This window comes from Sander lucioperca, chromosome 19 (genome assembly GCF_008315115.2).
Source record: "Sander lucioperca isolate FBNREF2018 chromosome 19, SLUC_FBN_1.2, whole genome shotgun sequence".
Taxonomy (NCBI): Eukaryota; Metazoa; Chordata; class Actinopteri; order Perciformes; family Percidae; genus Sander; species Sander lucioperca.
In genome coordinates, this window is record NC_050191.1 from 6,859,358 (window position 1) to 6,886,658 (window position 27,301).

Here is a 27,301-nt window from a genome sequence, read left to right on the forward strand (position 1 = left end):
TAATTGAATGTGTATATTTTCCTTTAATGAACTACATAATCAGGTACTGATGAAAATAAAAACATCGTTCTGAAATAGTTATCTTAGTTAGTGATTAAATTATGAAGATTTGCTGCTTTTCTCTGCTTCATATCAGAGTTATTAAGAAAAAAAATCTTGGGCCTTGGACCCACAATAAGCAATTTCTCCTTGGGAAATTGTGAGTGGTATTTTCTTTTCACACTATGTTTGACAATGTTAGGGACTAAATGGATAATCAATAAACCATAGGAAAAGAAAGAAGTGCTGATGCAAGATGTACATTTGTTTGTAAAGGAGCCAAATAAAGGCAATAGGCTACATTCAATATCCTTATTCAAGGTCAAGGTAAACTTTATTATCCCACAAGGGGAAATTCATGTGGTCATTCATTACGCGTCCTTGTCACAACATATTCTCTAAACATATAGACACCACAGACAAGCCAATAAGCATTTATAGAGAAGAGAATAACAATACTACAGAAATGACAATGACAGAAGTCAACAATAACAATACAAAAAAAATAAACAATACTACAAAAAGACAAAGACAATCCGACATCTGACGTTTACGATACGAGAAGAAAAAGACTAATATTATCAGGTAGCTAAAAAAATTTTCAATAATAACTAGGAGTGGTTATCAAAAAAATTGAGATCTACCATCCAAATTGAGATCTACCATCCAGTATTGCATTTAACATGAACAACATGAACACATTCTGATATTGTTTTTATTTGTGTATTGTCTGACAGCTGTCGGTTACCAATGGAGGTTTGTACCGATTATGTAATGCCCCCTTTGAAGCTGCACCAATTAGTTTTATTTATTTTTTGCAAATTGGGGACTGAAGCTAAAACTCGCACTATAAAGTTGATATTCGTTAATGTGGTGGCAAGCTATTGCCTGTTAAAACATCCAGGAGATACTGGACAAAAATTAGCATTCAATTGTAGTCCCATGGCCACCTGACCTGAAATCCAATATTCACTCTTCTTTTAGCTCAGTTTTGGTCACCATCAACTCATAAGAAAAATACCTGCTTCTTTAGTTGCTAGATGCTTCACTATGTTAACAAGTTAAGTGCTACGTTTGTCACTGAAAAATCAAAGTTGATGGGAAGCGACTGAAGCAAAATGGTAAAGTTGCGGGCCTTAAAACCAAAACCATGAGCTGAAAAACACTAAAAAGCTCTGAGAGGAACTACAGAATTGGGTGATAATTCTCTGAGTTGCAAGAGACAACTTCCACATCACACGTTGTCATTTGAACAACAAGTCCTCCAAACCGTACGACGATGTAGGTCGTTTATTGTAATATGACGTGTTTCATGAATTAGCGCCCCTAGCGGTGGCAGGAAATACGAACCACAGGAGCGTATCTAAACCAGAGAACGTAACGGTATCGGTTTTAAACACGTCATTAACGTTTGTCGCAGTTTGGTTACATTTAGGCTCCAAAGCTACTTAGTTCAGTAGTTTAAAAAAACAACAACACATGGTTTGTGTTCAAATCTGTAAATTTGTTACGTTACTTCCCTTCCAGTTACGCAAGTGACGCAGAACGTGACGTAGTTCCATTTGTTCCGTAAAATGTTGCAGTTTACTGTTGTTTTTATGAAGCCTGGTCTCCTAGAGAAAAAAAGCTCTTTACCGAGATGATCTGTAGATGAGGATTTGTTGTTTGTATATACAGTACTGTGTGTGTGTGTGTGTGTGTGTGTGTGTGTGTGTGTGTGTGTATGTATGTAATGTATGTGTGTATATATATATATATATATATATATATATATATATATATACTTGTATTCATGTATTTCTCCGAGTGATTTGTATATGCGACCAGAAGACATTTGCTAAATTTGTGGTGTCAGCGAGCTCTGTCCTGGACTGTCCTCTGGACTCCATAGAGGAGGTGGGGGAGAGAAGGATGTTAGCTAAGCTGACATCCATCATGGACAACACCTCTCACCCCCTCCATGACACTGTGGGGTCCCTGAGCAGCTCCTTCAGCAGCAGACTGATACACCCACGGTGTAAGAAGGAGAGGTACCGCAGGTCGTTCATCCCGGCCGCTGTCAGACTCTACAACACCTGCACCACCAGATAATGTTGTAGTTTTCTGATCCTGTTTCAATTACCATGGCTCTATGTATATCTTTATTGTTATTATCTGTATTTATATTTTTCCATTCCACATGCCACTTTACATTCATTCAGTACTTTTTGCACATTGTCTGTTGTTTTGCCTGTTGTTTGTTTGTTTGTTTGTTTGTTGGTTTGTTTTTATTGTGGAAAAACTGCTGCTGTAACAAGTGAATTTCCCCATTGTGGGATGAATAAAGTATTATCTAATCTAATCTAATCCCATGTGGGATGGGCCAAATGTTTGGCATGACACAGAAATAAATTAAACTAACTAACTAACTAACCTACATGAAGGTGAAAGTCCTGTGGTTTTACGCAAAATATGTCTCTCTTATACTCCGTCACATTCCTGCTTTGCTCCTGTCATAATTACTACGGCCAGTGATGGGAATAACGGCGTTACTTTTTTCAGTAACGAGTAATCTAATTGATTACTCTTCCCATCTTAATAACGCCATTACCGTTACTGCCAAAAAATGCGGCGCGTTACTATATTTGAAGCTGTTTTTTTCATCAGACCAACTATCTCTGAGTCTGAGCCGAGAGGCAAAGACCTTTTTTTTTTTTTTTTACTGTTGTTCCTTGGTTAGTGGGCAGTGCACAACGTAAGTGCATAAATGCTGACGATTGGCTGAGGTTGTTTAAAATGTCATGTTAAGCCAATCAGAGGTAGAGTTGGGCGGGTGTTCGAAAGCACGCAAAGTCGGACACAAGAACAACACAAGTCAGTCAACGAGAGAGAGACAGGTATGGCGTTATGAAATCAAGGAGAGGGTTAACTTTTCCTGCTACAGATTTTTAACCGTGGTCAGAAAACACAGGGGAGACATTTTGTTTCTCTTACTATGACTCTAGAGTCGCTACTCGCTCCAAAGCTAATCGCCGTCACTATCTCACTTCTCTCTCGCTCTATCACCTACTCCCCCCCCCACACACACACACACACACGCCGGCTCGACGCACTACAAAGAGTGTATATATTTTATTATTTATTTTTGGTATAGTGCTTAACAAGCATCATTTAATTTTGCTCAGTTGTGGCCTGTTGAGGTGTTGTGTTATTTGTATCAATCCACTATATAAATATAATATCTACATACATGGCATTTGATTGGAGGCTAGTCTAGACTTTGTCCCACAGCAACATTAAAATAGTTTAGATTTGTGTAGGCTACATTGTTTCTGTTAATAATGTATTGTATTAAGGTTCCATTTCATTATAATATTCAGATTTATCATAAATAATTGAACATGCACATGTCTTTTAAGTTCTGTTAAAGAGGGGTAGGTGGAGGTGGGGTCACATTTGAGGATTTAAAAATTTACTTGAAAGTAACACAATAGTTACTTTCTGAAGTAACTAGTTACTTTCATAATTTGTAACTGAATAACTAATTTAGTTACTTTTTGGAAGAAGTAACTACTAGTAACTGTAACTAATTACTTTTTAAAAGTAACTTGCCTAACACTGAGTACGGCCTACTATGCAGCTGTTTCAAAGGTAAAAATGTGGTATCCAGTTTGTATATCTCCTCAGCTGTATACGCTGTTGCAATACACAAATGTCTTAAGTATCCTCAGTCTACTGCAGGGAGCTTCTCATGTACATTGCATTCTGAGCATTGTGGTGAAATCACATTTGAGAAGGAAAGTTGCGTGAGTATGGAGGTATTCTCGGGAAATACTCTAAGAAGTAATTACGTTGTGTGTAATACGTTAATTGGTCAATTGCATTCCTTTAGAGCTTACTTCAAAGTTCAAGGTTATGACTCATGACGAAAAGCAGACATTTGGATCTATGGGAATTCTAATTTATTATTGTTTGTTTGGAATTTATTTCTTGTTTCAAATGTAACAATTGTTGGAAAGCACCTAATTAAAGCATGCTTGAGAAGGGTGGTGTTGAAGTTGAAGATGAGTCACACATTGCATGCAGACTAACTTTAGATAATTGCCCAATTACCTCTCAATACATTTGCTGCCATTGTGATCTGAGTTGGCTTGATTCCCAGATATTTTTTTACATGTCACAGCTGAGAGAAAGTCAAGGAAAGAAAATATACCCAATAAAAAATATTCTCAGGGAAACAAAAACTCCTTGGAAGAAGTGAAATTAGCTATTAAGGGCAGTGATAGTATGAATAAATACTGCTGCCAATTCTACTGCACCCTACCAGAAAACGTCTGCTGAAAAGCATGAACCACATTTGTTATTTATGCAGGTATTTATATGAAATATGATGCTATTTGAAAAACAGCAGCAGAGGAGAAATGGGTTCTTTTTGAGGTTCACCTGTGTTAATTATCTTTCCTTTTTTGTTTGTAGACATTTAACTGCTGGCTCCAGTTTAGAGCTAAAACAATTAGTTGACAGAAAATTAATCAGCAAATATTTTTGATAAATGATCAATTGTCATTTTCCAAGCAAAAATGGCTAGCTTCTCAATAGACCTTTTTCACAGCAGACATTATGGCTGGTCATACTGTGGTATGAAAAGCACAGGTGTAATTGATGACATTAAAAACAACTGCATTCCATTCAGGGGAGTTAGTTCTAGTGCGGGTGTTGTGCATGCTGGCTCACCGTGATTGCTTACTGGGAATTAAGGCACCGTTAACGAAATGATTTCATTTTTGGTTTTCCATTAGCAACATCTGTGATGTGTACCTGGTACTTGCTGGTCAGAGAGAACAGTCACTAGCGCAACACAGGACATCCTGCACACTGAAAAAAGTCTAACATTGCTGTTGTTCGTTTAATGTGTATTTTCTCGTTGAAATAGCTAAAAACTATTAGTTTTTTCATTTAAAGTAAACGTTCTAGTTTATGTTTATGGTTGAATCCATTTTCTTTATATGGATACAATATAAATTGGCAGCTGGACATTAAACTGAATTTATTCATTTGATCAAAGCATTTTTATTAGATCTGTTGAAATTCTCGAGAAGCCAAACCCACGACACGCGTTCGTCCAATCAGCTGCCGGTCAGAGGCGTGGCGCATCAACCATGGATGTATGACGTCGCGACACCGCGCTTCAGTCGTGTCGGACATATGGATCTCTACCATAAGGCTCACACCTGAATTATAAAATGTCCCGGTAAATTCACCATGGGTACTGCATGATGTCTTAGGAGTTGTGCTACTATTCACAGCTCCATGATTTGTCTTCTGATGACATCAGTAGTCTCGTTTCGGTTGTTCAGCTGAAGCAGACTGTTTCTCTTCATACATTTGAAACAGATGTTCAATGTTATCAATTTATTAAACAATAAATATAAATGTGTTCTAAAGTAAAGTGTCCTGAGTAGTCATTGATCAAAATGTATTAAAATCAGTTTGAAATAATGACAACTGTTAAACTGCTAAAATAATTAATTTACTCGGATGTATAAATAATTAGTTTGACCCAACCTTTAAAAAGTGGTTGCTTGGAGTTAAACTTTTCAGGTTAAACCAAATTAAATTATTTACTTTGAGTCAATGTCAACTATTTCGTGTGATTGATTACTTCAATTTTTTTAAGTTGGTCCAAGTTTTTTTTTTTTCAGTGCACAAATCTGCCATTTTTAAATAGCCAAGCTGGTCAATAAAGATACAATTTCTTAAGAACCATTTTTGAAGAGGACACAAATAATACAGCCAAAATTGTATAGGATATGTATAGTTGTGGAACTCCAGTAAGTAGGCTGGCAAGGCTATTTTATTCACTTAAAACATTGAAAGAAGTGATTCTTTTCTCTAATACAGATGACGCTGAACTGAGAACTGAGCCCCATAGCAGGCAAGCTAGTGATGGGCTAAGAACCTATATTGAGAGGATACTATCTGCAGTGGAAAATGACATAGACAAAGCACCTGGTACCAAAAGTAAGTAAAGTCGGGCAGAACCATGCAGTGGAAATGAAATTAAAGGACAATTCCGGCGCAAAATGAACCTAGGGGTTAATAACACATGTGTGCCGAGTTGAACGTTCTCTGGGATATGTTTTTATGCTAATCGAATGTGTCTCTAACTTAAAACAAGCTACCGCAAACTGGTGTTTAGCTGCTAATGCTAGCTTTCGGGGCACATGGTAAATTGATATTTTATAGCTACTGTCTTTATAATCTATCTTTTTAATAAACTGTCTGTACACTTACAAAGTTCTCAATGCTTCAGTTTACATGTAGGGACCCTCATTATGCTACCGTTGAAGTGTGGTGCTATTTTGAGCATTGTTAGTGGTATAAAATAGCGATTTACCACGTGCCCCGAAAGCTAGCGTTAGCAGCTAACCACCGGTTCGCGGTAGCTTGTTAAGATAGAGACGCATTCAATTAGCATGATAACATATCCCAGAGAACGTTCGACTCGGTACACATATGTTATTAAGACCCTAGGTTCATTTTGCGACGGAATTGTCCTTTAATTAGAAATGAGTTTCACTCGTTTTTTCCTACTATGACGAGTCAAAATGTCGTGAAAAAGCTCTATAGTTTGGCTTTCCTGCATTTGTTTTCTGTTGTCTTATGTGATAGTTAAATTAATATATTTGTGTTGGACAGTCGGTCGGACAAAACAAGCACTTTGAAGACATTACATTGGGCTTTAAGAAATTGCAATCTTCATTTTTCACTATTTTCTTATGTTACACTTCTGTGTAAGATAATAAAGATAATAAAGTTATAATCCTTGCGTCAGTAGTATCCACTAAGATGCTGCTGATTAAATGCTGTTATTATCTGTCGATGTCAGTTGCTGTACTGTACGGGTCAATAAAACCAAAGTATAGCACATATAGTACGGTATTAATAGTGTATATTAGTACATACTGTATTTACAAGGTATATAGCATCGCATTAACACAAGATAAGTAAACACATATAAAGTATATATTGTCTTATATTTCTCTAATGTGTCTCTCATTTTGCAATTAATTTTGAAGAGGACTTTGTGTTTTAATTCTATTTTTTTTTTAGCCTTTTACAGAGAAAAATGCAGACGACAACAATACCACGAACTGCTGGATTAAATGGAGAGAGCAGATGAGCAGTTCTGGGAACTCATCAGCTGCTGTATTTAATAAACTGGATGAGGACACAATTATCTGCTTGGCCTTGGCGGCCAAGTGGTGGCTGTCTTTCATTTTAGTCATTAATATACATTTTGCGCTTTGATTTATACTGAATTGTGTTTTTTCTTCAAATATATAGCTTTTTTTTTTTTTAAACAAACACTAACCAAAGCAACATGGGAAGACACTTAGGTAACTGTTTCTTAGCACACCGCCAGGTCAGACCGGCCCCAGAGAAAATGAGCTGTATCATGTTGGAAAGGTTAAGAATAGTGAGTCAGTTTATTCTGTTATAATAAATACATGTTTTTGGCAGAGTAGGGTTTATTTTTTTTTACAAAGAAAATTGCAGCTCAACCACCAACTTGATGCCAGAAACATTCATTCATCCACTTTCACAGCATTTGTGCTTCTTTATATAAACGCTGACTGCTCTTTCCAGACCAGCTGAAAAAAGAATTCATTACCAGACAGAGACACAGAAATTAAAGTTTTTTTCTGTCAAGAAATGCCTTCATGTGAATTGCGACCAAGGACCTTATAATGTCAGACGCCCAAAGACAATTGTTTCTGTTTCCAAACACATAAAATAATTAGTTACAAGATGAAGTAACTCTTTGAAGCCAAACAAAAACTTTTTATTTTCTGGTGGGATTTCCCTTTTCACTGTGAAGAGAAGAATTACTTTACAGAACCGACGAAGAAAGGGGGTAGTACTTCTGTTGTTCATGCATAGATGATTGGAAAAATGTGGCCTGAACGTTACTTGAAATACTTTTCCTCTCTTTCAAAGCAAACTCCTCATAGTACACCAGTCACGGTTTCATGTACATGTGAGAACGCAAGTCCTCTCTACTAATAATCAATGACTAAATGCAGCGGCTGTCAAATGGTAATGATAGTTTTTAACATATAATGATCACGTCAAAATACTTGAGATACCATTTCAAAGGTAGAACAATTTAGTACCGATTGTATTCTAGAGTAATGTTAGGAGTTTATGACCTGTAATACAGACTTAATGCTAACGTTTGTAGTATAATGCAACCTCTACACAGTGTATAAACATGAAGTAGTTTAATAGTTTGAGTTTGGTACTCTGACCTTATGATTAATGCAGTTCCTTTGCACAACAAACACTGATGGTATGACGGGATTGTCTGTTGCATAAGTGTGCTGAGAATCTAAGCAGATCAAGTACTTTTTTTGGAGGGTTTTCTTTCTAAAAAAATGACATGACTAACGTAACCTGTATTAAGACTTTTGCAAACAGTGTTTAGAGGCTTTGCAGTGACGGTTCATACTGTAGAAATATAGCTAGAGATTTTGCACAACTTGATTTGATGCAAAGGAAATGAGAAAGTGTAAATGTGCATGAAAACATTGACTCGTGTGAGTCATGCCACAGCAAAACACGACAAAGCGGATCTTTTTCCATCCTGAAATTGAGGATTGGCAATGTCATAGCATGCATTCTTAAGACAGTTTGTTAAACAAGTATGATTTATTTACAGAACGTGTTTACAACAGATTAAGTTAAACCGCTCGAGAATTGCAATTGCTTTTATGTGGCTACAAGTCAAAGCCATCCATACCACGTGGTCCATTTTTTATTTTTTTACATTGTTGAAATGGATTTTACTTTGTTGTGGCAAAATCAATGGCCTGGGGCGCCTCGTTAGCTCACCATGTACAGAGGCTCAGTCCTTGTCGCAGCGGCTGCGGGTTCAGTTCTGAACTGTGGCCCTTTGCTGCATGTCCTCCCCCCCCCGCTCCCACTTTCCTTACTTAAACTGTCCTATCAATAAAGAAAATAAGCCAAAAAAAAGAATGAATTGCCTTGTTTTGTATCAAGCTATTTTTTCAACCAACTGAACAAATTAATCCAGAAAAGAACTTCATATTTTTCAACTTTAATCTCGGACATTATTACAGGTGTTTGGATGCACTGAGGTGAAGAGTACAACTTTCAGATGTTCTCCTTTTATGGATGAAATTAGATACTGACATGCACTGTAGTGCATAGGTGGACAATGTCTTTCAAGGCAGTCATTTGAAGAGTTTGAACTTGCGCATCAGCGGCTGGACAGTCTCTTTTGGACATGGCTTCAGAGCCAAGCAGGTGGGGATGTTCTCTGGTTGTTCGATCCAAAGCTTGTGGGCCACACCAGCCTGTGTTAGGGTCTCCGATAGACCGGAGAGGGCGGCCTCGTCTGGAGCCTGGAGAAAAACAAATACAGACACAGCGCTATCAAAGAAATTAACAAGACTGAGCCATGTCACATTTCCGGTGCTCCATGTGAGGAAATATTTGTTGTCCTGTCCAAATCACATCTAAACATTTTCTTTGCATCATAGTGAAATTCAGCTGGGCCTGTGTGCTACTTGGCTGAAATCTAAAGAGGGAGTTTCATCAGGTGTATTTATAATACATTACATTTTTATTTTAAATAGAATTATATAAATCCTTGAGAATCAACATTATCAGTTATTTTTAGTTGCCCTAACATCAAAGTTAGACTGATGACAGCTGAAATCTTGTACGGAGAAAAAACGAAAAAACATACAAGAAAATACCATACTCCATTAGAAATTCCATCATTTCATAATTTCTTTGCTCATCACCACAAATATATACCTAGAAAAACATTAAATACCTTATTACACTCTCAGGGAGTTAATTTGAAATTGAGCACTCATCTTACACATCAGACCAAATCTTTTACTAGCAAAACCAAGGAACATTAAAATCGCTTCACCTCTGGTTCTCATAAACTTTTCGCATGTGTTTTAAATAGCTAGCTAGCGCTAAATTAGCTAGCTAGCTACCCATAGTGAAGGAGGATAGCTCATACAAACCGGTTAAATATGACACTTTACAGAAATTTAGTGTCGCCGAATAATACACCTAACCAGAACAGATTTAATTTGTTGTTAGGTATATTGTGAAAAACGATATAAGCGCTGTAATAACTAAAAGTGACAAATATTTGATTGGAGTTTGGCGTGACGTGTCGAGCTTACCCCTAGCACCACTTTATGCATGGAGTCCAGCTCTGCGAGGTACTGCTGTGTGTCCGGGTCCCCGTAGTGAAGGTGAATGGCGGCAGTAGCGGCATGACAGGCCTGAGTTATAACGGCTCCCAGAGGCCAGGACAGCTTGTGAACCAGATCCGACCTGACAACAACATACTGGACCAACCGGCTAGGAGACCCGGCTCCCGTAGCCGCCATCTTTATTTTTCTGCCTGTAACCTTACAGGAACCAATACAGGGGTTGTTTATTTTCCGGTTCATCAGATGTGTAGTTTATTATTAAACGATATTACAACGTCACTGCACTCTACCGGTTACTTTTAAAACTGCATGGTAAAACATACTGTCTGCTTGCGGTACCAGCAAAGAAACACTCTTTTCTCTTAATTCCAACCAAACGATAATTTAACAAAGTCGCATGATAGGCTAAGCTAAATTCGGTTAAGCGTTTAGGAAATGAAGGAACAAATTATCTTCCAGCTTCCATTATCTCCTCTCCCAAAATAGAGACGAAAGAATAAAAACGGCAATAAAAAGATAAACACAATGAGGACATGAACAATTTTTGAAATGTCTTCAAACAGCTGGGGAAAGTTGTCATTGTACCTTTTTCTTCTTCTTCTCTCCTCCTCCTCATCCTCCTCGTCTGCTTCTCCTTCTTCATCATCTTCATCATCATCTTCTTCTATGCTTCTCTTCTGGCTTTTTGGCAAACTAGACACCTGTTGGCTGTGTGTCACCATCTTTCTTTTCAACAGTTGGCTATTTCTCATTCTGACAACACTGATGCATAAAAGATCAAATAAAACAATAATGCAATCATAAAAACGGCATTTTGGAGATTCCCTATGCACTTTATACATAATGTTCCTTCACCGTCTTACCTTGTATATGATATATTTTGAGCCGTCTTGAATGATACTGTTCAATCTGGGTTTAAAACACTGTATTTTCAAATCCATGTGTGGTATGATATTACACTGCAGAATGGATATTAAGCCTTAACATAAAAAAATAACTAGCTCATTTTATGTCAAACCTGTAGTAAAAACAGTGACTGATGACCCAGTGGAAATATATATTAGGACATCTGGGAGAAACCCTTTCACTGCCATCACCCTGGAAAACGATTTGCTCACTAAAATCATTTGGAAATGTTTTTTTTTTGTGGTGTTGTAGTTTTATATTCTATTGACAGTAGTTAGAGCTATTTTAAAAATACCCCAGGCTGAAGAGGTATGGAAGATTACTAATGACAAAACTATTGAGCGGGCAAAAGAGAAATCCAAGCTTTTATTAATCTGCAAATTAAGATTTGAGAACAGTAAGGTACAGATTCACATGTGTAAAAAGTAAAAGAATGCAAAGACCAAAAAGTACAGGATTCATTTACTCATTGTCTTTAAAACAGCAATCTGTTTTGTAAGTTTGTCTCCCATGCTGAGTGCAAAGGACAACTCTTTGTGAGTATTTAACCAGAAAATGAAATTTCAACCGTTAAAGTAATCTATCTAATGTCAGTCTCTTCTCTGTTTTATCTTTACCTTGCTTTTTTTTTTTTTTTTATTCGTCTAAAATACTTAACCTGTCTGATGAAGTCTGTTGGTCAGCACTCGCCTACATTCTCAAGTTCTGAGAAAATAGGGACAAACAAGAACTGAAACTGGCCTTGAAACTAGCAATGAACTTAGTAAACTTGTTCTGCATCACATTAGCCGTTAAAACTCAATTTGTTTTTGCTCAATATTCAAGTTCATTTTTCATATGTGAAGCAGTCATTGGCATTTAAATTCTTAATTGTCAGTCTCCCTCAAATAATGCTCAAACAAATATGTATAAAAGGAAAAAAAAACATCAGTTAAATCTTATTAGAATCAAAGACAATAAAGACAAAATAGTGCAGGCAGCAGTTATCATATTGAAATAAAATGTAATATAAAATATAATACTGTGGTAGAGAGGTGAATAGTAATAGTAAAATGTATAAACTGTCACGTACAGTAGTGTATGTATATTTGTCATTAATGAACTTCCATAATCTGACATTAAATTAAATGTAAACCACCGATTAACTCAAATAAATGACAAACAAACACAAGTAAATGTCACAATAATTATTTATTAAGCATACACATTATAATATAAATATAAAATATGCTATTTTTGTTTTTAAAATTGGTGAGACATCATTGTATCTGTGTTGAGACAGACAGCCTTACAAACAGGTTTTAATATTCTACCAAAATCTGCTGAAACTTCTATGCAGCTGTAACAAACTTGCCATGATGGTGCCGTCCTAAAACCAGAGCCTGTATTCATGTCAGAGAAGTGTAAATGATCTAGGATCAGGTCCATGTAAAATGTCACCATAAATGAGGAGGCAAACTGGTCTTAGATCAGCGCTCCTAGTCTAAGATGCCGTACAGAGAGAGAGAGAGAGAGAGAGAGAGAGAGAGAGAGCACAATAACCTACCGTATATTTCTTTATATATATATTTCTTACTGTAGTCCAACAATGGCAATTAGCAGCATGATAATGAACCACTCTTTTTTGTTCCTAGTCCCAAGAAACTGCAAAATAAGTTAGGATGTAAAGAAATGAAATAAACATCAAGATGATCATTGTCACTGTACTAAGAGAGAAACTCGTTCACAGTGAAACAATCAGAGATTATCAAACACTCAAATCAGACCAGAGTGATGACGTTTGACGGTCAGGATTCAGGCTCAATTCACCTTCACCTCAGTCAACAACAGGGAAGTGGATAATCATTACATTTTTTTAACCAAATGAATGACATCGAGTTCTCAAGCCATGGATTATAGCTTCAGTTGACTGAACCTGTAGTGAATTGATCCTCAAACCTCTCAATGACAATAAAGAACAAATAGTTTTTAACATTTTTTTCTCTTTTTTTTTCTTCTTCTTTTTTTCTTTAAGTTTGGTTGACATGCTGAATCCTTGTGTTTGCAGGTTTGTGGTCAATCAAAAGGAGAAGTACTGAGCGAACCACTCCTGGCGCTGAGCGTCCGGGGAGTCGATGGTGGAGTCCTTCGTTTCAGGAGGGCTTCAGGACGGGGAGCGCGACAAAATGAAAAGAAAAGAAATCACCACAACAAAAAATAAAACATAAAGACAGAAAAAGACAAGTCAAGGAAAAAGTCATTGGTTGGTTTAGCTTAGTCTAGTCTTTATCCTTCTTGTTCCACTTCCGGGATTGCTCTGGTCCTGCAGGAAATTCCGCCGGATGTTTGTATTTTCTGTTTCCTTCCGCTTTCTTTTATTTTTTTCTTTTTTATGAGGACTATTGTTGACTGCTCCTCAGATCTCTGCAGGGTAAATTGAGATAGCTAGCTAGACTATCTGTCCAATCTGAGTTTTTTCTCTCGCATGACTATTTTGCAGCGGCTCTTTGCGGAGTGTAGCACCGCCCGTGACAATTCTGATTGGTTTAAAGAAATACCATTAAACCAGAGCACGATTTCCTCCTAGCCCCAAATGCTATGTGGAGTAGAGTGTGGATCGGGCCGCATTTTTCTGTCCGAGCCCGGCCCGCGTCCAACAGAGCCGTGACCGAACCCGACCCGAGCCCAACAGAGCAGTAACCAAACCCGGCCCGAGCCCGACAGGCATTAAGATATTTATGTCCAAGCCCGACCCGAGCCCGACACAGTTAAAATTTTTCTCTCATACTAATGACACATGTACGTTTGTTTGTGTGGAAAGCTTTTATTAAGCAACTGTAGGAAGTCATTCGGAAATGTCAACAGATGAGCGCATCAGCGCACACGGGGCAACAAGCGCACGTTAACACAGGCATACATAATAGGCCTAAGCTTTTTTAAATTTAAAATGTTCAATGCCTTATCGCGCTGTTGTGACCGAGCCCGACCCAAACATCATTTCTAAATATCTGTCCGAACCCGGCCTGGCCCGTCAGGTAGGCTACTGTTGGGTCCCGACGGGCTCAGTTCGGGTATCCATCCTCTAATGTGGAGTAGCCAGACCCTCCTTCAGCGCACTTTGGAGGAGGGTCTGGCAAAGCGAGACTAAGCTTAGTCTTACACCTCACTGTTTGTATCTCCCCTTAAACTTACTAAAGTTACAAAAAGTAGATAATTTCTGTCCATTAACACACACAGTGTATTGTTCTACTATCGCTGACTGCAGTCCTCTGTTAGACCTCTTCTCTTTCTGTGCTAAAATGTAATTTAATCACTGAATTCATGAGAATCAAACACAGACTTTAACTGCTTGCTGTATTGACTTAGCCTGGCCAGTGGTGGAAGAAGTATTCAGATCCTCTACTTAAGTAAACGTTCTGATACCACACTGTAAAAATACTCTGTTACAAGTAAAAGTCCTGCATTGAAAATGTTACTTAAGTAAAAGTATGTAAGTATCATCAGGAAAATGTACTTAAAGTAAGTAAAGTACTCCATGCAGAAAAATCCTCACACTAGAAAACTACAAACAATCCAAGCAGTTCTGTCAATCAACTAAGTGTTTATTCAGCTAATCATTTAGGCTGAAGTTGTGCGCCTATTATGGGGTAGTTTAATTTATAATAAAACAATGTATTTTATAAACTGCATGTGTTTTGTGTGCAAAAATCTTAATTTGTAAAGTCACTAGTACTAAAGCTGTCAGATGAATGTAGTGGAGTAAAAAGAACAACATTTCTATCTGAAATGTAACGGAGTGGATGTAGAAAGTAGCATTAAAAGAAAAGACTCAAGTAAAGTACAAGTACCTCAAATTTGTACTTAACTACAGTACTTGAGTAAATGTACTTAGTTACATTCCACTACTGAGAATGGCACAGAGTACAAAGATAGTCCTAATCTGAAGGTTTGAAGATGGTTTAAATGAAGGTGTAATCCACTGTTCTGTCCACACGGGGACAGCAAAGCCATTGTCAGGATCCAGTGAGCCACAGCAGAGGAGAGCAGAGAAACACATGTTGTGTGTCCCAACTCCATTCTACTGTCCATATGCACTAGAGGATGGATACCCGACCCGAGCCCAACGGGACCCGACGGGCCAGGCCGGGTTCGGACAGATATTTAGAAATGATGTTCGGGTTCGGGTTGGGCTTGGTCACATCAGCACGATAAGGTATTGAAAATTTTAAATTTAAAACAGCTTATTATGTATGTAGCCAACGGGCCTGTTTCACTTGATGCAAAGCAGCGTACACGGGGCAACAAGAGCACGTTAACACAGACGCGCACAAGAGGCCCAATCATATCACAAATCTGAACCTATGCGTCATCTGTTGACATTTCCGAATGCCTTCTACAGTTGCTTAGTAAAAGCGGGCTTTCCACACAAACAAACGTACATGTGTCATTAGTATGAGGAAAAAAATGAGATTTTAACTGTGTCGGACTCGGGTCAGGCTCGGACAGAAAAATGTGACCCGATCCGTACTCTAATATGCACTTATACTGTATTAATGGTCATATTCAACTGTTTTTAGTAATTAATTAGCCAATTCACTGTTAATAATGTTGAGGTGTGGACTGTTGGTTGGACAAGACAAACATTGTGAAGGTGTCCCTTTGGGCTGTGGGTAACTGTGATGGCATTTCTCCATATTTTTTTTACAAACCATATATTTGATTAGTGAAGAAAATAATCAGCAAGTTAATCCATAATCCAAATAATCATTAGTTCATAATGAGCTCCACCTTAAACAACTACAAGAGTAAAATCCTTCTTTTACATTCATGAGTAATAATAATCTAATGATATACGGTAGCTTAATATATACAATTTTTCTGCATTGAGTTTTACTTTTATTACTTTAACTACAATTTTCCTTATTATACTTACATACTTTTTACTTAAGTAACATTTTCAATGCAGGACTTACTTGTAATGGTGTATTGTCACAGTGTGGTATTAGTACTTTTACTTAAGTAAAGGATCTGAATATTTCTTCCACCACCGTTAGGATGTAATGAGCCTTTAACAGTGTTTTAGCATGTCAAAGTATCTGACTACACAACATCTACCAAACCTCATGAACTATTTGAAGTATTTTGTTTTCTACAGGAAAATGTCAATCATTGTTGGTATCAGTTTACAGTCCTTGGGGGGGGACCTTCAAAAATATGAAGGTCTGTATCTCAAGTACATAAATCATCAATATGTCTACAATGTATAAAAAAGGAATATGAAGAATATATAAAATTACAATTTATGATGAGCAGAAATGTGTGTTAATATCTACTGTGATGGGTATGAAGTTGTAATAAAAAGAATATTCATCTATCAAATGTGCTTTTTGGATATCATTTTAGGTGGCTTACGTACAGAAACCGAAGATTACGATGACGGGCAATGAGACAAGAGAAGGGAAATGAAAATGTGAGCAGAGATGTTTTGATGTTGAAGTGAGGGATGAAGGGAAGGACATGTGAGAGGACATGAAACGAAGATTGGCAGAAGATGAGATGATGAGAGAGATGAAGAAAAGAATCCGAGGAAACAAAGTAATGAAGTGACTTCTCTTCGCAGCTTGTGAGTGAGAGTGGCAGCTAGAAAAAAGCTTACATCACTACAAGCGTTTGTCTGGCCCAACAGTCCCAGCAGGATCAGTGAATGAATAACATGTTTTTTTTTTGTTCTACTGGTCAACTAATTATGTTATTTTTGTGCAGATTTGACTAAACTTCTCTGCAATAACAATTAAGCATTAAAGTCCAACTGAAATTAAACTGCCTTTTATTTTCTAGCCAAAACCAAAAGGGATAATTTTATATATTTTTTGGTTTCATGATGGCACCCTCTAGTTTTGCATTGATGCGACAGAATACCATTCAAGTCTCCATACACGTAGATGGAGACCTTACTTTTATTTTTTTAAGATTATTTTTTGGGCCTTTACTTTGATAGGACAGCAGAAGACATGAAAGGGGAGAGAGAGGGGGAATGACATGCAGCAAAGGGCCGCAGGTCGGAGTCGAACCCGGGCCCCCTGCGTCGAGGAGTAAACCTCTATATATGGGCGCACGCTCTACCAACTGAGCTATCCGGGCGCCCGGAGACCTTATTTTGATACAGCCAATCCAATCTTGCATAAAGCAGTGACACACAGAGCCTTGTCTGGATCAACGGAAGTACATTTTCTAGGGAGCCCATCTGCTTCTGCTCTCTGTGTGTCGCCGTTCTCAAAATCCCTTCGCTACGGGAAACAACAACAACAACAAACATCGAGCTAGCAACACTGAAAATGGCAAGTTTTTAAGACAATTTGGACTGTATGCAGGCCTGCTTGGTTCTTTCGGGAAATTATTGGCATTTACTCTCTAACTGGGACATTTTGGGACCGAATGGTGGGGATTGCTGTGGACGAAAGTACACACAGCTAATTTAAATAGCTCACATTACTGTATTGTGTGAACAGTTAACAACATGTAATATTATTAGTGGCGCTTTACTTTTGCGGGGTGCAAATGTTCCACAAAAACAAGTTCCTTCCCGAGACTATTTAGCAGAGCCGCCATCGCTGCGTCCGGAGCTTAGCCTTCGCCCAAGACGATTGTGATTGGTTTAAAGAAATGCAAACAACCCAGAGTATTTTTTTACTCCCATCCTAGAATGTATCTGTGGTGTAGCCAGACTTTACTCCACAGCGCTGTGGAGGTAGGTTTGGCAATGCTGGACTACACAGAGCCAGACAGCAGGCTGCTACACAACACAAGGGACACAACAACCCACGGTAGCTTTCCTGCTAAAGTCTCCTTTTCATCCAACTTAAAAAAACAAAACATGAACACACGTCTTATCTTACAGCTTAGCTTGTTGAACAAGCCGCCAAACAAATATTCACCTGGGATAAGTGCACTGCTAACGTCAGTGTACAGGCTACATGGCTGATTAGCTGCTCAGCTGCAGCACATTAAACAGCATGTAAACATATCTGCAAATGTCCCTCCGGTTGGTTAGATGCTGGTCCTTGCTTTGTCTACCCATGACATGTTGGCTACAGCATGTGTGTTTACTTTTCATCTGCCAGCTGCTGTCAATCAAACACAGACAGCGACACATCCCTCCAGCTGGCTGAGACAATAAAAAAACATATTGACATTATTTCTGACTAAATGCGATTTTAGTTGGACTTTAAAGCTGCAAGAAGTTCTCATTTCCTGACTTTTTGGATAATTCTATTGGCTTTTAACATAGTGTACAGTATACTAGTTGTTGCACATGGAGCACAAAATGACTCTACAGGTGATAGTAATAGTAGCACTAGTTCGCATTGCCAGACCTTCCTCCACAGCGCTGTGGAGGAGGGTCTGGCTAGTCCACACAGCATTCCAGGATGGGAGAAAAACATGCTCTGGTTTATAGGCCTTTCTTTAAACCAATCACAATCGTCTTGGGCGGGGCTAAGCTCCGCACGGTGCTGTTGCAAAATAGCCTCGGGGAGGAACTTGTTTTGGTGGAACGTGTACGTTCAAAAGTTGCAACAGAAAACTCAGATTGGACAGATAGTCTAGCTAGCTGTCTGGATTTACCCTGCAGAGATCTGAGGAGCAGTTAAACATAGTCCTCAGAAATCCACCGGAGTTTTAAAAGCCAACACAAAGAAAGAGGAAGGTGACGGACATCCGGCCGAAAAGAGGGACATCTGGCGGAATTTCCGGCGGCAATGGAGCAATCCTGGAGGTGGAACGTCATGGATATAGACTACAGTAGCACAGATGACTGAGAGAAAAAAGCTCAGTGCGTTCTTTTAAAGCTGCAACTTAACAGGTGTGCACGTTTTTGGTTTAATTCTCTGAATCCTACAGGCATTTAAATCTAGTGTTTCTTGCTGTATTTTCAGTAAAGAATAGAAACCACATTGACCACAATATAAGGTATATACACAATACTTTGAACTATGATTCAAATTAGGCAATTTTAAAGAGCCTATATTTCCTCTCTCCTCAACACATCTGGCCAAAATCATGTTCTCATTAGTCCTTATAAACTAAGTGTCAGAAAAAGTGAGCTTAATAATATGTGTTTAGATATTTGTCCCAGGCAGAGCCAGCTGAACCAATGCACATTAAGGTAGTGTGTTTTCTATCTTACTCATCATTGCTAACACAAAAATACAGCAAGCGGAGGTAGGAGGAGGATTAATTCCTAAATCCCCAGTCCGTAGTTGGTGTTCTATCAGGAAAGAAAGACTATTCTAAATACTAATTTCTCTTTTGTTTAGCTCACTATTTAGTATTCAGAAACAAATGAAATATTCCTGCTTGGACTCAGGTTAAAAGTCCACTTAGATGAGGTTTGTTTAATAAAAGTCCTCTTAAATATATATATATATATATATATATACTTAAAGGACCAAATGATTTAAAGGGGTCAGATTTACAAATTGCTGCTCAGTGTTGGAGTCAGTCTAATTACAAAAGTTTGTCAAGAACAAAGAGTGTGCAGGGCGAGGAGAGACAAATCGTTTAATGGAGTCTGAAAACATTTCAAAGCAGATCTATAATATCTGACCTCATACTGTCAATGCTTGGCTCTTTTGTTGTGTTGGTGTGTGTGTGTGTGTGTGTGTGTGTGTGTGTTGCTGGTGGTGCTCCTGCCTTGCCATAACAACAGGTTTGTCCCAAAGCTTTTGCAAAGCAGTCCCCACATTTCATTCTTTACACAAACAGCAGGTAAAACATGCAAGAAGATAGATTAAAAATAACTAAAAACATGCTCTCTCTCTCACACACACACACACACACACACACACACACACACACACACACACACACACACACACACACACACATGCTGTAAACCTACATACCAGCGCCTAAAACACACTCCTTGGCATGCGATACCCAAACTGCATGTATTCATGTGAGAAGCATGTTACATAATTCATCATCATATCAGTTCACACCACATGACCAATCACAGCCATCATCAAGAAACAAGAGGGATTTTTTGGACCGTAAGAGTTGAGGAGTAAAGCTGTTTTCAAAATAAAACAACACCACACACAGAGGGGACAGTCCATGATAGAAAAAAGACAACATCTACTTCTTTTTAAACTCACATTAGAAAATACTTTTTATTTACTTTGTACAAAATCCCATTTTCGAGTTGAGGAGAAAAAAGTGCAGCGTGTGCCAACATGCTGAAATTCAGATGAAGATGAGAGGATGAAGAATCACAAAATGACACAATGCACAACAAAAAGCCACAACAGATAGCAACAGCAAGTTTTATAACTTCCTGAACAGAAAATGGGAAACCTGGCGGCATGCACACGGTTAGCATGTTCAGACTGACGGACACGTGGAAAGGACAAAAAAATAAAAACATGCCCCTTTTGCATTCCAAGGCCATTCTTTGAAGCTTCAGTTGGGACTCTTGTGTTTATGTCCTGAGTGTAATGATCATTTCTAAATATTCATCACTTTTATTAAAAGACCTGTGGTGCTGCTGATGTCTCTCAGTTTAAATGCAGTCGGGTCCACAATCGTCCAATCATAGCTTAGAAAACGTAAACAGGAAGTGGAGTATTACTCCATAAATATATATAATGACTTTGGAAACTGGTTTCTTTTAAAACAAAAGAGCAAAAGTGCAAAGAACGCATTAAATAGTGTGTTTATCTGCTCTAGCGTAAGATGCAAAAGTTAGCATGTCCGGGTTACTATCTTACTACCTACAGTAGTAATGCAGCGTTACTTCCAAGGCCAGGGGTTTTACATTATTTTGTGGGGTTACAATTTATATAAAAAAAAAGCAAACAAAAAAACCTGTTCCTGACTAGAACATCCACTGTATAGTATTTCCCCGCCGGCCCTGGATACTGCTATGTCAGGCTAACGTTAGCGTCTCTGTCCTAATCTGTAGTTGATTTGGGGAAGTTTACAATCCAGCAACCCCGGCTAAAGTCGTTACCTGAGCTAGAGGTACACATTGGTTCGTCCTCATCTTAAAGGCGTTGGTGTACAGCATCATTTCATTTCAGCATTTTTTCAAAAAAAAAGACTATTCTAAATACTAATTTCTGAGTTGTTTGGCTCACTATTTAGTATGCAGTAACAACTGAAATAATCATGTTAAAAGTCCACTTAGATGAGGTTTGTTGTCTAACTAAAGTCCCTTTAAGATATAAGTACTTAAGGACCCAAATGACACATTGTTATTTGCATTGTGAAAGAGCATAACAAGCTTGACAGGCGTAGCGACAGTAACATACAGTGCTGATCCATTTGTCCGTGCGACGCTTCTGTAGTGCCGCGCTCCACTTTATTCCTATGGGTGACGTCAAGCAACTTTAACGTGCCCGCAAAGCATCCAGGGAAGGCGGCGCTGCATTTGAAAAAATGTTGCGCGTCAAGAAGCTGGCCGATGCCCATCTTTATGCAAATGAATCCGTTGAACGCGACACGACTATCCAGTAGAAGTAGACGAAAATCTTTCAAACTGACCTTTGTCGATCTGAAATGAAGACAGATTCAGCAACTGCATGGCCTATTTCTCGCTTAAAATGTTTTCAGAAACACGTTTCGGTGAACTATTTTCGTAAAATATGAGATTGTATTCTGTCCGAGCCGCCATGACAGTCGGTTTAAATTCTCGAGCAGCCAGACCCACGTGACGCGTTTGTCCAACATGGATGCACTACGTCACGACACCAGTCGTGTCGCAAAAATGGGTCAGCACTGTTAAGGAGCTGGCGATTAGCGAATGGTCAATTACAACACATTAGAGTGTTTGAAAGCTTCTATTTTTACACTCTGCAGCTCGCGATGACAATGACTTCATGCTCCTTATGGTTTATGAAAAGGCCAGACTTGGCAGGAAGGGATGAAAATGTAAAAAAAACACCAGTTATTGTCCCACTGTTTCTTTTTCAAAGCCAGAAACAACAGAGAGTTCCGGCGTTTGTTTTTTTTTTAACGTTGAGGCTTTTGTGAGATAACACAAGGCCTAAAAAATACAGTGTGTACATTCCAGGTTTGACTCTAAGGCTATGAGTCAACTCATTAAAAGTGCTTTTAACTCTCTTTAATCAGCAGAATTTGTTTCAATTAAACTGAGGTCTGTGATTGGATGATTGATGCGTGGATTGACCAGCTGCTGCCCGTCGGGGCTGAAAAGGTCTCACCTCATATATTTCTTGGGTTCGGTGGGAGGGGTCGGCGGGGGAAGAGGTTTGTTGGAGTTGAGTTCAAGGTGGTGGAGGGGGGAGTTGGGGATGGGCTCTAGGCGGCTGGGCTGGGCCGGGGGCGGGGGTGGGGGCTGGGGGGGCTGCCCACTTCCTGAGCCTGCCACGCCCACGCCCATACCTGCTGCCTCCAGAGCCCTGACATTAGGAGAGCTGCTGAATCGGCTGGCTGCGGTTTTCTCATTCTTTTTCTTTTGCTACACAGAAAAAGAAAAGAAAAGGGAGGGGCACGGGGGTCAAAAAAGGAGCAAAAGGGAAGTTTGAAAGAAAATAATAATAAAAGATAGGAAGAAATGGAGGTAAAAAAAGGGAAGATGGAGTACAGGGAGAGCCCTAACAGTCCATCCAGTGAGAGATAGGAAAGAGCAGCGTGCTAACTCGATCCTCCATTTAAAAATGGATCGAAGCACAGGGTAATGGATCAATCTGAAGACCGGCATCACTCAGTCTCAGTCTTAAAGCAGCAGTCGCTCTGAGCAGAATGGAAGTTCAGATGAGGAGAGATGTGTCAAAAAGCAGAAAAGATCTCGCACTAACAAATGGCTTGGAAAGCAAAGGAGAGCTGGAGATTTAAAAAAAAGTCAGGAAGACCAACTGGGTGGAAGACTAGCACACGGTGAACACACAACACATATACAAATATGTGGGGGTAAAATACATGTAACAAGAACAAAAACATACTGGAAGTTATAGAACCCGAGAGAGATGGCGTCAACAGTTATATACTTATCATGCAGTGGGGACCATTCAACTCAGACATACTGTGAGGAATGACATATTTCCCGGAGCACTGGGAGCTTTTATAGGGCCTGAAAACATTTTTGAAACAGCTTTTGATCATGAGCGATGGGATCCTGCATGAACACACCATTTTGGTCATTTTACTTCAAGAGATTCACTTAATTTCCATTTCGCTTTAACAAGCATTAATAATGAATCTAGTGTTGTCGTTTGGCGGTGCATTGAATTTGAGTCACCGTTTGAACGGTGACACTTCGGTTTAATTGCTGTAAAGAAATGAGACCTTGTGCCAGGTTTGAATCCAACCAGCGGCGCTTTGCTTCCTGTCCCCCCCCCCCCCCCCTCACTCTCTCCCCCTCTTTTCTATCATTCTCTAGATGCTCTATATAATAAAAAGCTAATAAAAGCCTATAGAAACCATCTTTAAAAAAAGAAATGAGACCTTTTTATGTCTGACTGTTAGCCTCCTTTTCATACCAGTGGTGCCGAAAAAACCCACCACATTTCCTTTAATTGTGTTGTTTCCTGTCCTCTTTCGCTGTCCTTGGCGATTTTGTTTGCACTTAAGACCAAAAAAAACTTTTGAAATTGATTTCTTTTCTCCATCGCCCTTTTGTACCATCTGCCATTTGCTGTAAACGCTGAAGGTTTTTCACTGGAGCATCGTGATCGTGTCTTTTGCTGTAAAACAGCTTCTCTTCGTGTTGCCGTGGCAGCAGATTTGCTGCTCAGTTCAACCCCCGAAACACCCGTGGTCTCATTTGTTAACAGCGATTTACAGTGATATTTGAAAAAAAATCACTGTGGTCATGATTTATGGCTGTTCCACTGCAACAGTAGCTTTGTTCTTCTGATCAATCAGCACTGATGCATGTGAAATGAGATGGAGCAGGTATCATCTTTGCTATGTAGTAGAATAAAGTGACAGGCTGATCAGAGTGCCTCTGTGTGTGGCGTGTTGCAGGACATCAGGGCCTACCTTAATCAGCGGGTTGATAACGCCTACGTTAGGACTGGCGTTGAACACTTTGTTGAAGTTGGTCTCCCTGTTGACGAGCTCCAGCTGGTAGAACTTCTTATCGTCCTGGAGGAGAAAAACCATGTAAGCTGACGGAGGACTCAAGGGACTGAGAAAAAAAAAAAAAGAAGTCAGCAGGGTGCTATTTGTGAAAAAAGCAGAAGGGGGGGTAAAGGGGGGGGGGGGGGTTGATCATGCACAACAAAACAAAACATGCAAGAATTAAATCCCCCTTCCAATACCATGGATATAGTGCCACTCGGCCGGCCATGCCAAAACACTTATTTATGAACTTCAATATTCAATGGAAAATAGTTTCAAAATGAAATAGCACAACGTTTTATGTCAACATCAAACAGCGCTTTCGAGCCGGAGAGCGGAGTTCACTTCACGGCGAAAAAAATACTTTCACCCAGGATACACTCGTTCGTTTCTCGGGAGTGTTGAACTTGTTGTCCTTCCGCGTCAAAATTAAAAATTGCCGCTTGTTTAACCCTTGTGTTGTCTTCTGGTCGACCATGCACTTGATGTCTTTCTGGGTCAAAATTAACACTTTTTTTTACCTTTTTAAAAATATTTTTGACACATTTTCTGACGTCACTTTTTTCCCACGTTTTCGATGCTATTTTTCACTAACACCAACTTATTACCAATAGTTTTACACATATTTTGGGAATTCATGGTCAATATATCTCATTTATAGGAGATTATACCTAATTTTGAAATGATGAATGATTTTGACTAATGTTAGAGGAACGTATGTTTTGAAACCATTTCAATTTTTTCAAATGCTATAAAATTGAATACCCACAATTCAATTAAAGTAGTAATCGAGTACTTGCAATTGTACTTAATTTTTTGAGTCATTTGGTTAAAAAGAAACCCATATTTCTGATATAGAAGTTTTGAGAACGGGTCAAATTTGACCCGAGGACAACATGAGAGTTAATCAAACCACAATCTTTTTCCAAAACGTAACTAGTCGTCGCTGCATGACGCTCACATTTTCTGGCTAAACTCAACTACCACGGCCCCTGAAAGGACTGTCATCTGGCGGTGCCTGTAGCCGGCTTACAGTCACCTATAGGCGGGTAAATAACTGTCGCTGGTAGCCGGTGTACCGGAGCTCTGGAGCGGCTAAATACAACCAGCAACTGCTGCTCTGATTTTCACGTTACAGCACTTTACTTAGTTTAAAATACTTATTTTTTTAGGTGTATAATATATGGTCTATTGGGGAAGTAGGGGATACAAATAATTTTAGAGGAAGGGATATGTAGACCAGAAAATGGGAAAATCCCACGCAGCAATCCCCCCCCCGTGGAAAATCGCACCCTGGTTGTGTATATCCAATCTGTGAGAAACGGAAACTTGTGCTACTGCATCTGAACGCTTCAAATGAACAGAAATTGGAGTACTTTCCTTTTTCACATTTTTCTCCTCTATATATCACACACATTGCCTACCACCAGTTTTTTGACGAGAGATTCTCTCTCAGACACCATGTCCTTCAGCTCGGCAATGATCTGCAGGTCCTCAGGGCGACTCTCCCTGTTCCTGAACTTGTCCTCTGTTCCTTCCAGCCTGTAATATAGAAAAATACAAAACCATAAATATTCTGCACCAGAGATCCACTGAACACGATCAGGTTTAGACATTGACTGTTTGTGATGAACTGAAATGTTCCTTTATTTGTTGAGAAAATCCTCCTACTTCTTCAGCTAAATAAAGACTTTAAAAAGCCTCTTGGATCAGCTGGTAAATACATCGTCACAAAGCTGAAAACAGGGCTGTTTTTCTGACACCATGAAAACTTTTTAGAGATACGTGGTTCTCACAGGACAGAGACGCTACAAACATATGATGATCTTATAGAATATGATGCATTGCTGCAGATCAAACTACCCAACAGTACATAAAGGAGTTAAAACGAGCACAACCTTAAACATCTACAGCAGTGAAATAAAACTTACATATTAATGCAGCAGGAATATTAATCCAGAAACATCAGATAGAATAGGAAAACACTGACAGGGAACATTTTACTGCACAATCAATACTTTTACTGTTCATACTTTACTGTAAGTACATTTTGCTCATACATACTTTTACTTAAATGCAGGACTTGAACTTGTAGTGGAGTATTTTTAGAGTAGTATAATACTAAATGATTTTAATACTTCTTTCACTACTATCTACACTACAATCGTTAATAAAAATGTAAGACAACACTCAAAAAGTCTTAACAAGGGGGAGAAGACCAAGGTTATACTGTATGTGCAGTTTCATCCATGTAAAATATGCGACACTGAACATCAGTTACACATAGAAAAAGGTGTAAGAGCCAGGTGCACTTTGTAGTGTGTGTGTGTGTGTGTGTGTGTGTGTGTGTGTATTAGATGGAACCCTTTATGAGTTAAGAGAGTTAAATGCATGTACTACAGGGAGTAAAAAAAGATGAGTGATTTATAGGCTTTGCTTTTTCATTAGCTTTTGATCAATAAAACAGTAATTGTCCCCGGTCCCTTCCCTTCCCTGCCCTCTTCTCTTCTCATCACAAAAACCATTAAAAGGCTTTTGTACGTTCAAATATTAATAAAAAAAACAAAAAAAAAACAGTTCCTCCGGAGGTTGTTTTTGTTCTGTGAGATATGAGAACTTTCATAAAACGTTATAATGGATTTCTGTTATTTTCCGACCGGCCCCCCTCAGAGAAATCACCACTTGTGTAAAACCTCTGAATCATCTCATATTCAGTGACATTTTTCCAAATGCAACACATGCTAAAGATCGCTGAGCATAATTATTTAGCATTAGCCCGTTCAAGAAGCGAAAAACAACCAATCATAGGTTGGCTGGAAAATTACTCATTTTTTAAAAAAATTTAATGAAATTAAACAAAAAGCCTTTAAAAAAACGCCTCCATATGGCAACGGCAGCATGGTGTTTAGAGAAGTAATGCACTTTGAAAGGTTTTTTTCAGTTTCAGAAATTTGTCTTTTAAATGTTACCAATACACAAGCTATGATTCAAGTCATCCGTTGCCCACTTCTTTATATCACATCATTGTGTCAACCTTATAATTTGATACA

General features: G+C 38.7%; 2 protein-coding genes across 7 annotated transcripts in view; both read right to left on the reverse strand.

The window, feature by feature from the left end:
• Positions 1 to 9,119: 9,119 nt before the first annotated feature.
• ptrhd1 (peptidyl-tRNA hydrolase domain containing 1) lies at positions 9,120 to 10,512 on the reverse strand. The gene is made up of 2 exons (XM_031322436.2): positions 10,251 to 10,512; positions 9,120 to 9,446 (listed from the first exon to the last, which is right to left on the reverse strand). Exons 1-2 carry the CDS (start codon positions 10,458 to 10,460, stop codon positions 9,276 to 9,278), a joined length of 381 nt encoding a protein of 126 aa, XP_031178296.1. The 5' UTR covers positions 10,461 to 10,512; the 3' UTR covers positions 9,120 to 9,275.
• A 2,253-nt stretch (positions 10,513 to 12,765) lies between these two features.
• The window catches only part of fam184a (family with sequence similarity 184 member A), a 161,393-nt gene continuing 146,857 nt past the window's right edge, over positions 12,766 to 27,301 (reverse strand). For 2 of the 6 annotated variants that reach the window (XM_031321935.2, XM_031321933.2), the window contains exons 19-22: positions 25,667 to 25,793; positions 24,171 to 24,275; positions 22,391 to 22,647; positions 12,766 to 13,330 (exon numbers count right to left, since the gene is read on the reverse strand). In XM_031321935.2, coding sequence (XP_031177795.1) covers positions 13,249 to 13,330; positions 22,391 to 22,647; positions 24,171 to 24,275; positions 25,667 to 25,793 — 571 coding nt within the window. In that variant the 3' untranslated portion in view covers positions 12,766 to 13,248. The remainder of the gene's footprint in view (positions 13,331 to 22,390; positions 22,648 to 24,170; positions 24,276 to 25,666; positions 25,794 to 27,301) is intronic. The other 4 variants (XM_031321936.2, XM_031321934.2, XM_031321937.2 and 1 more) reach the window with 3 other exon arrangements.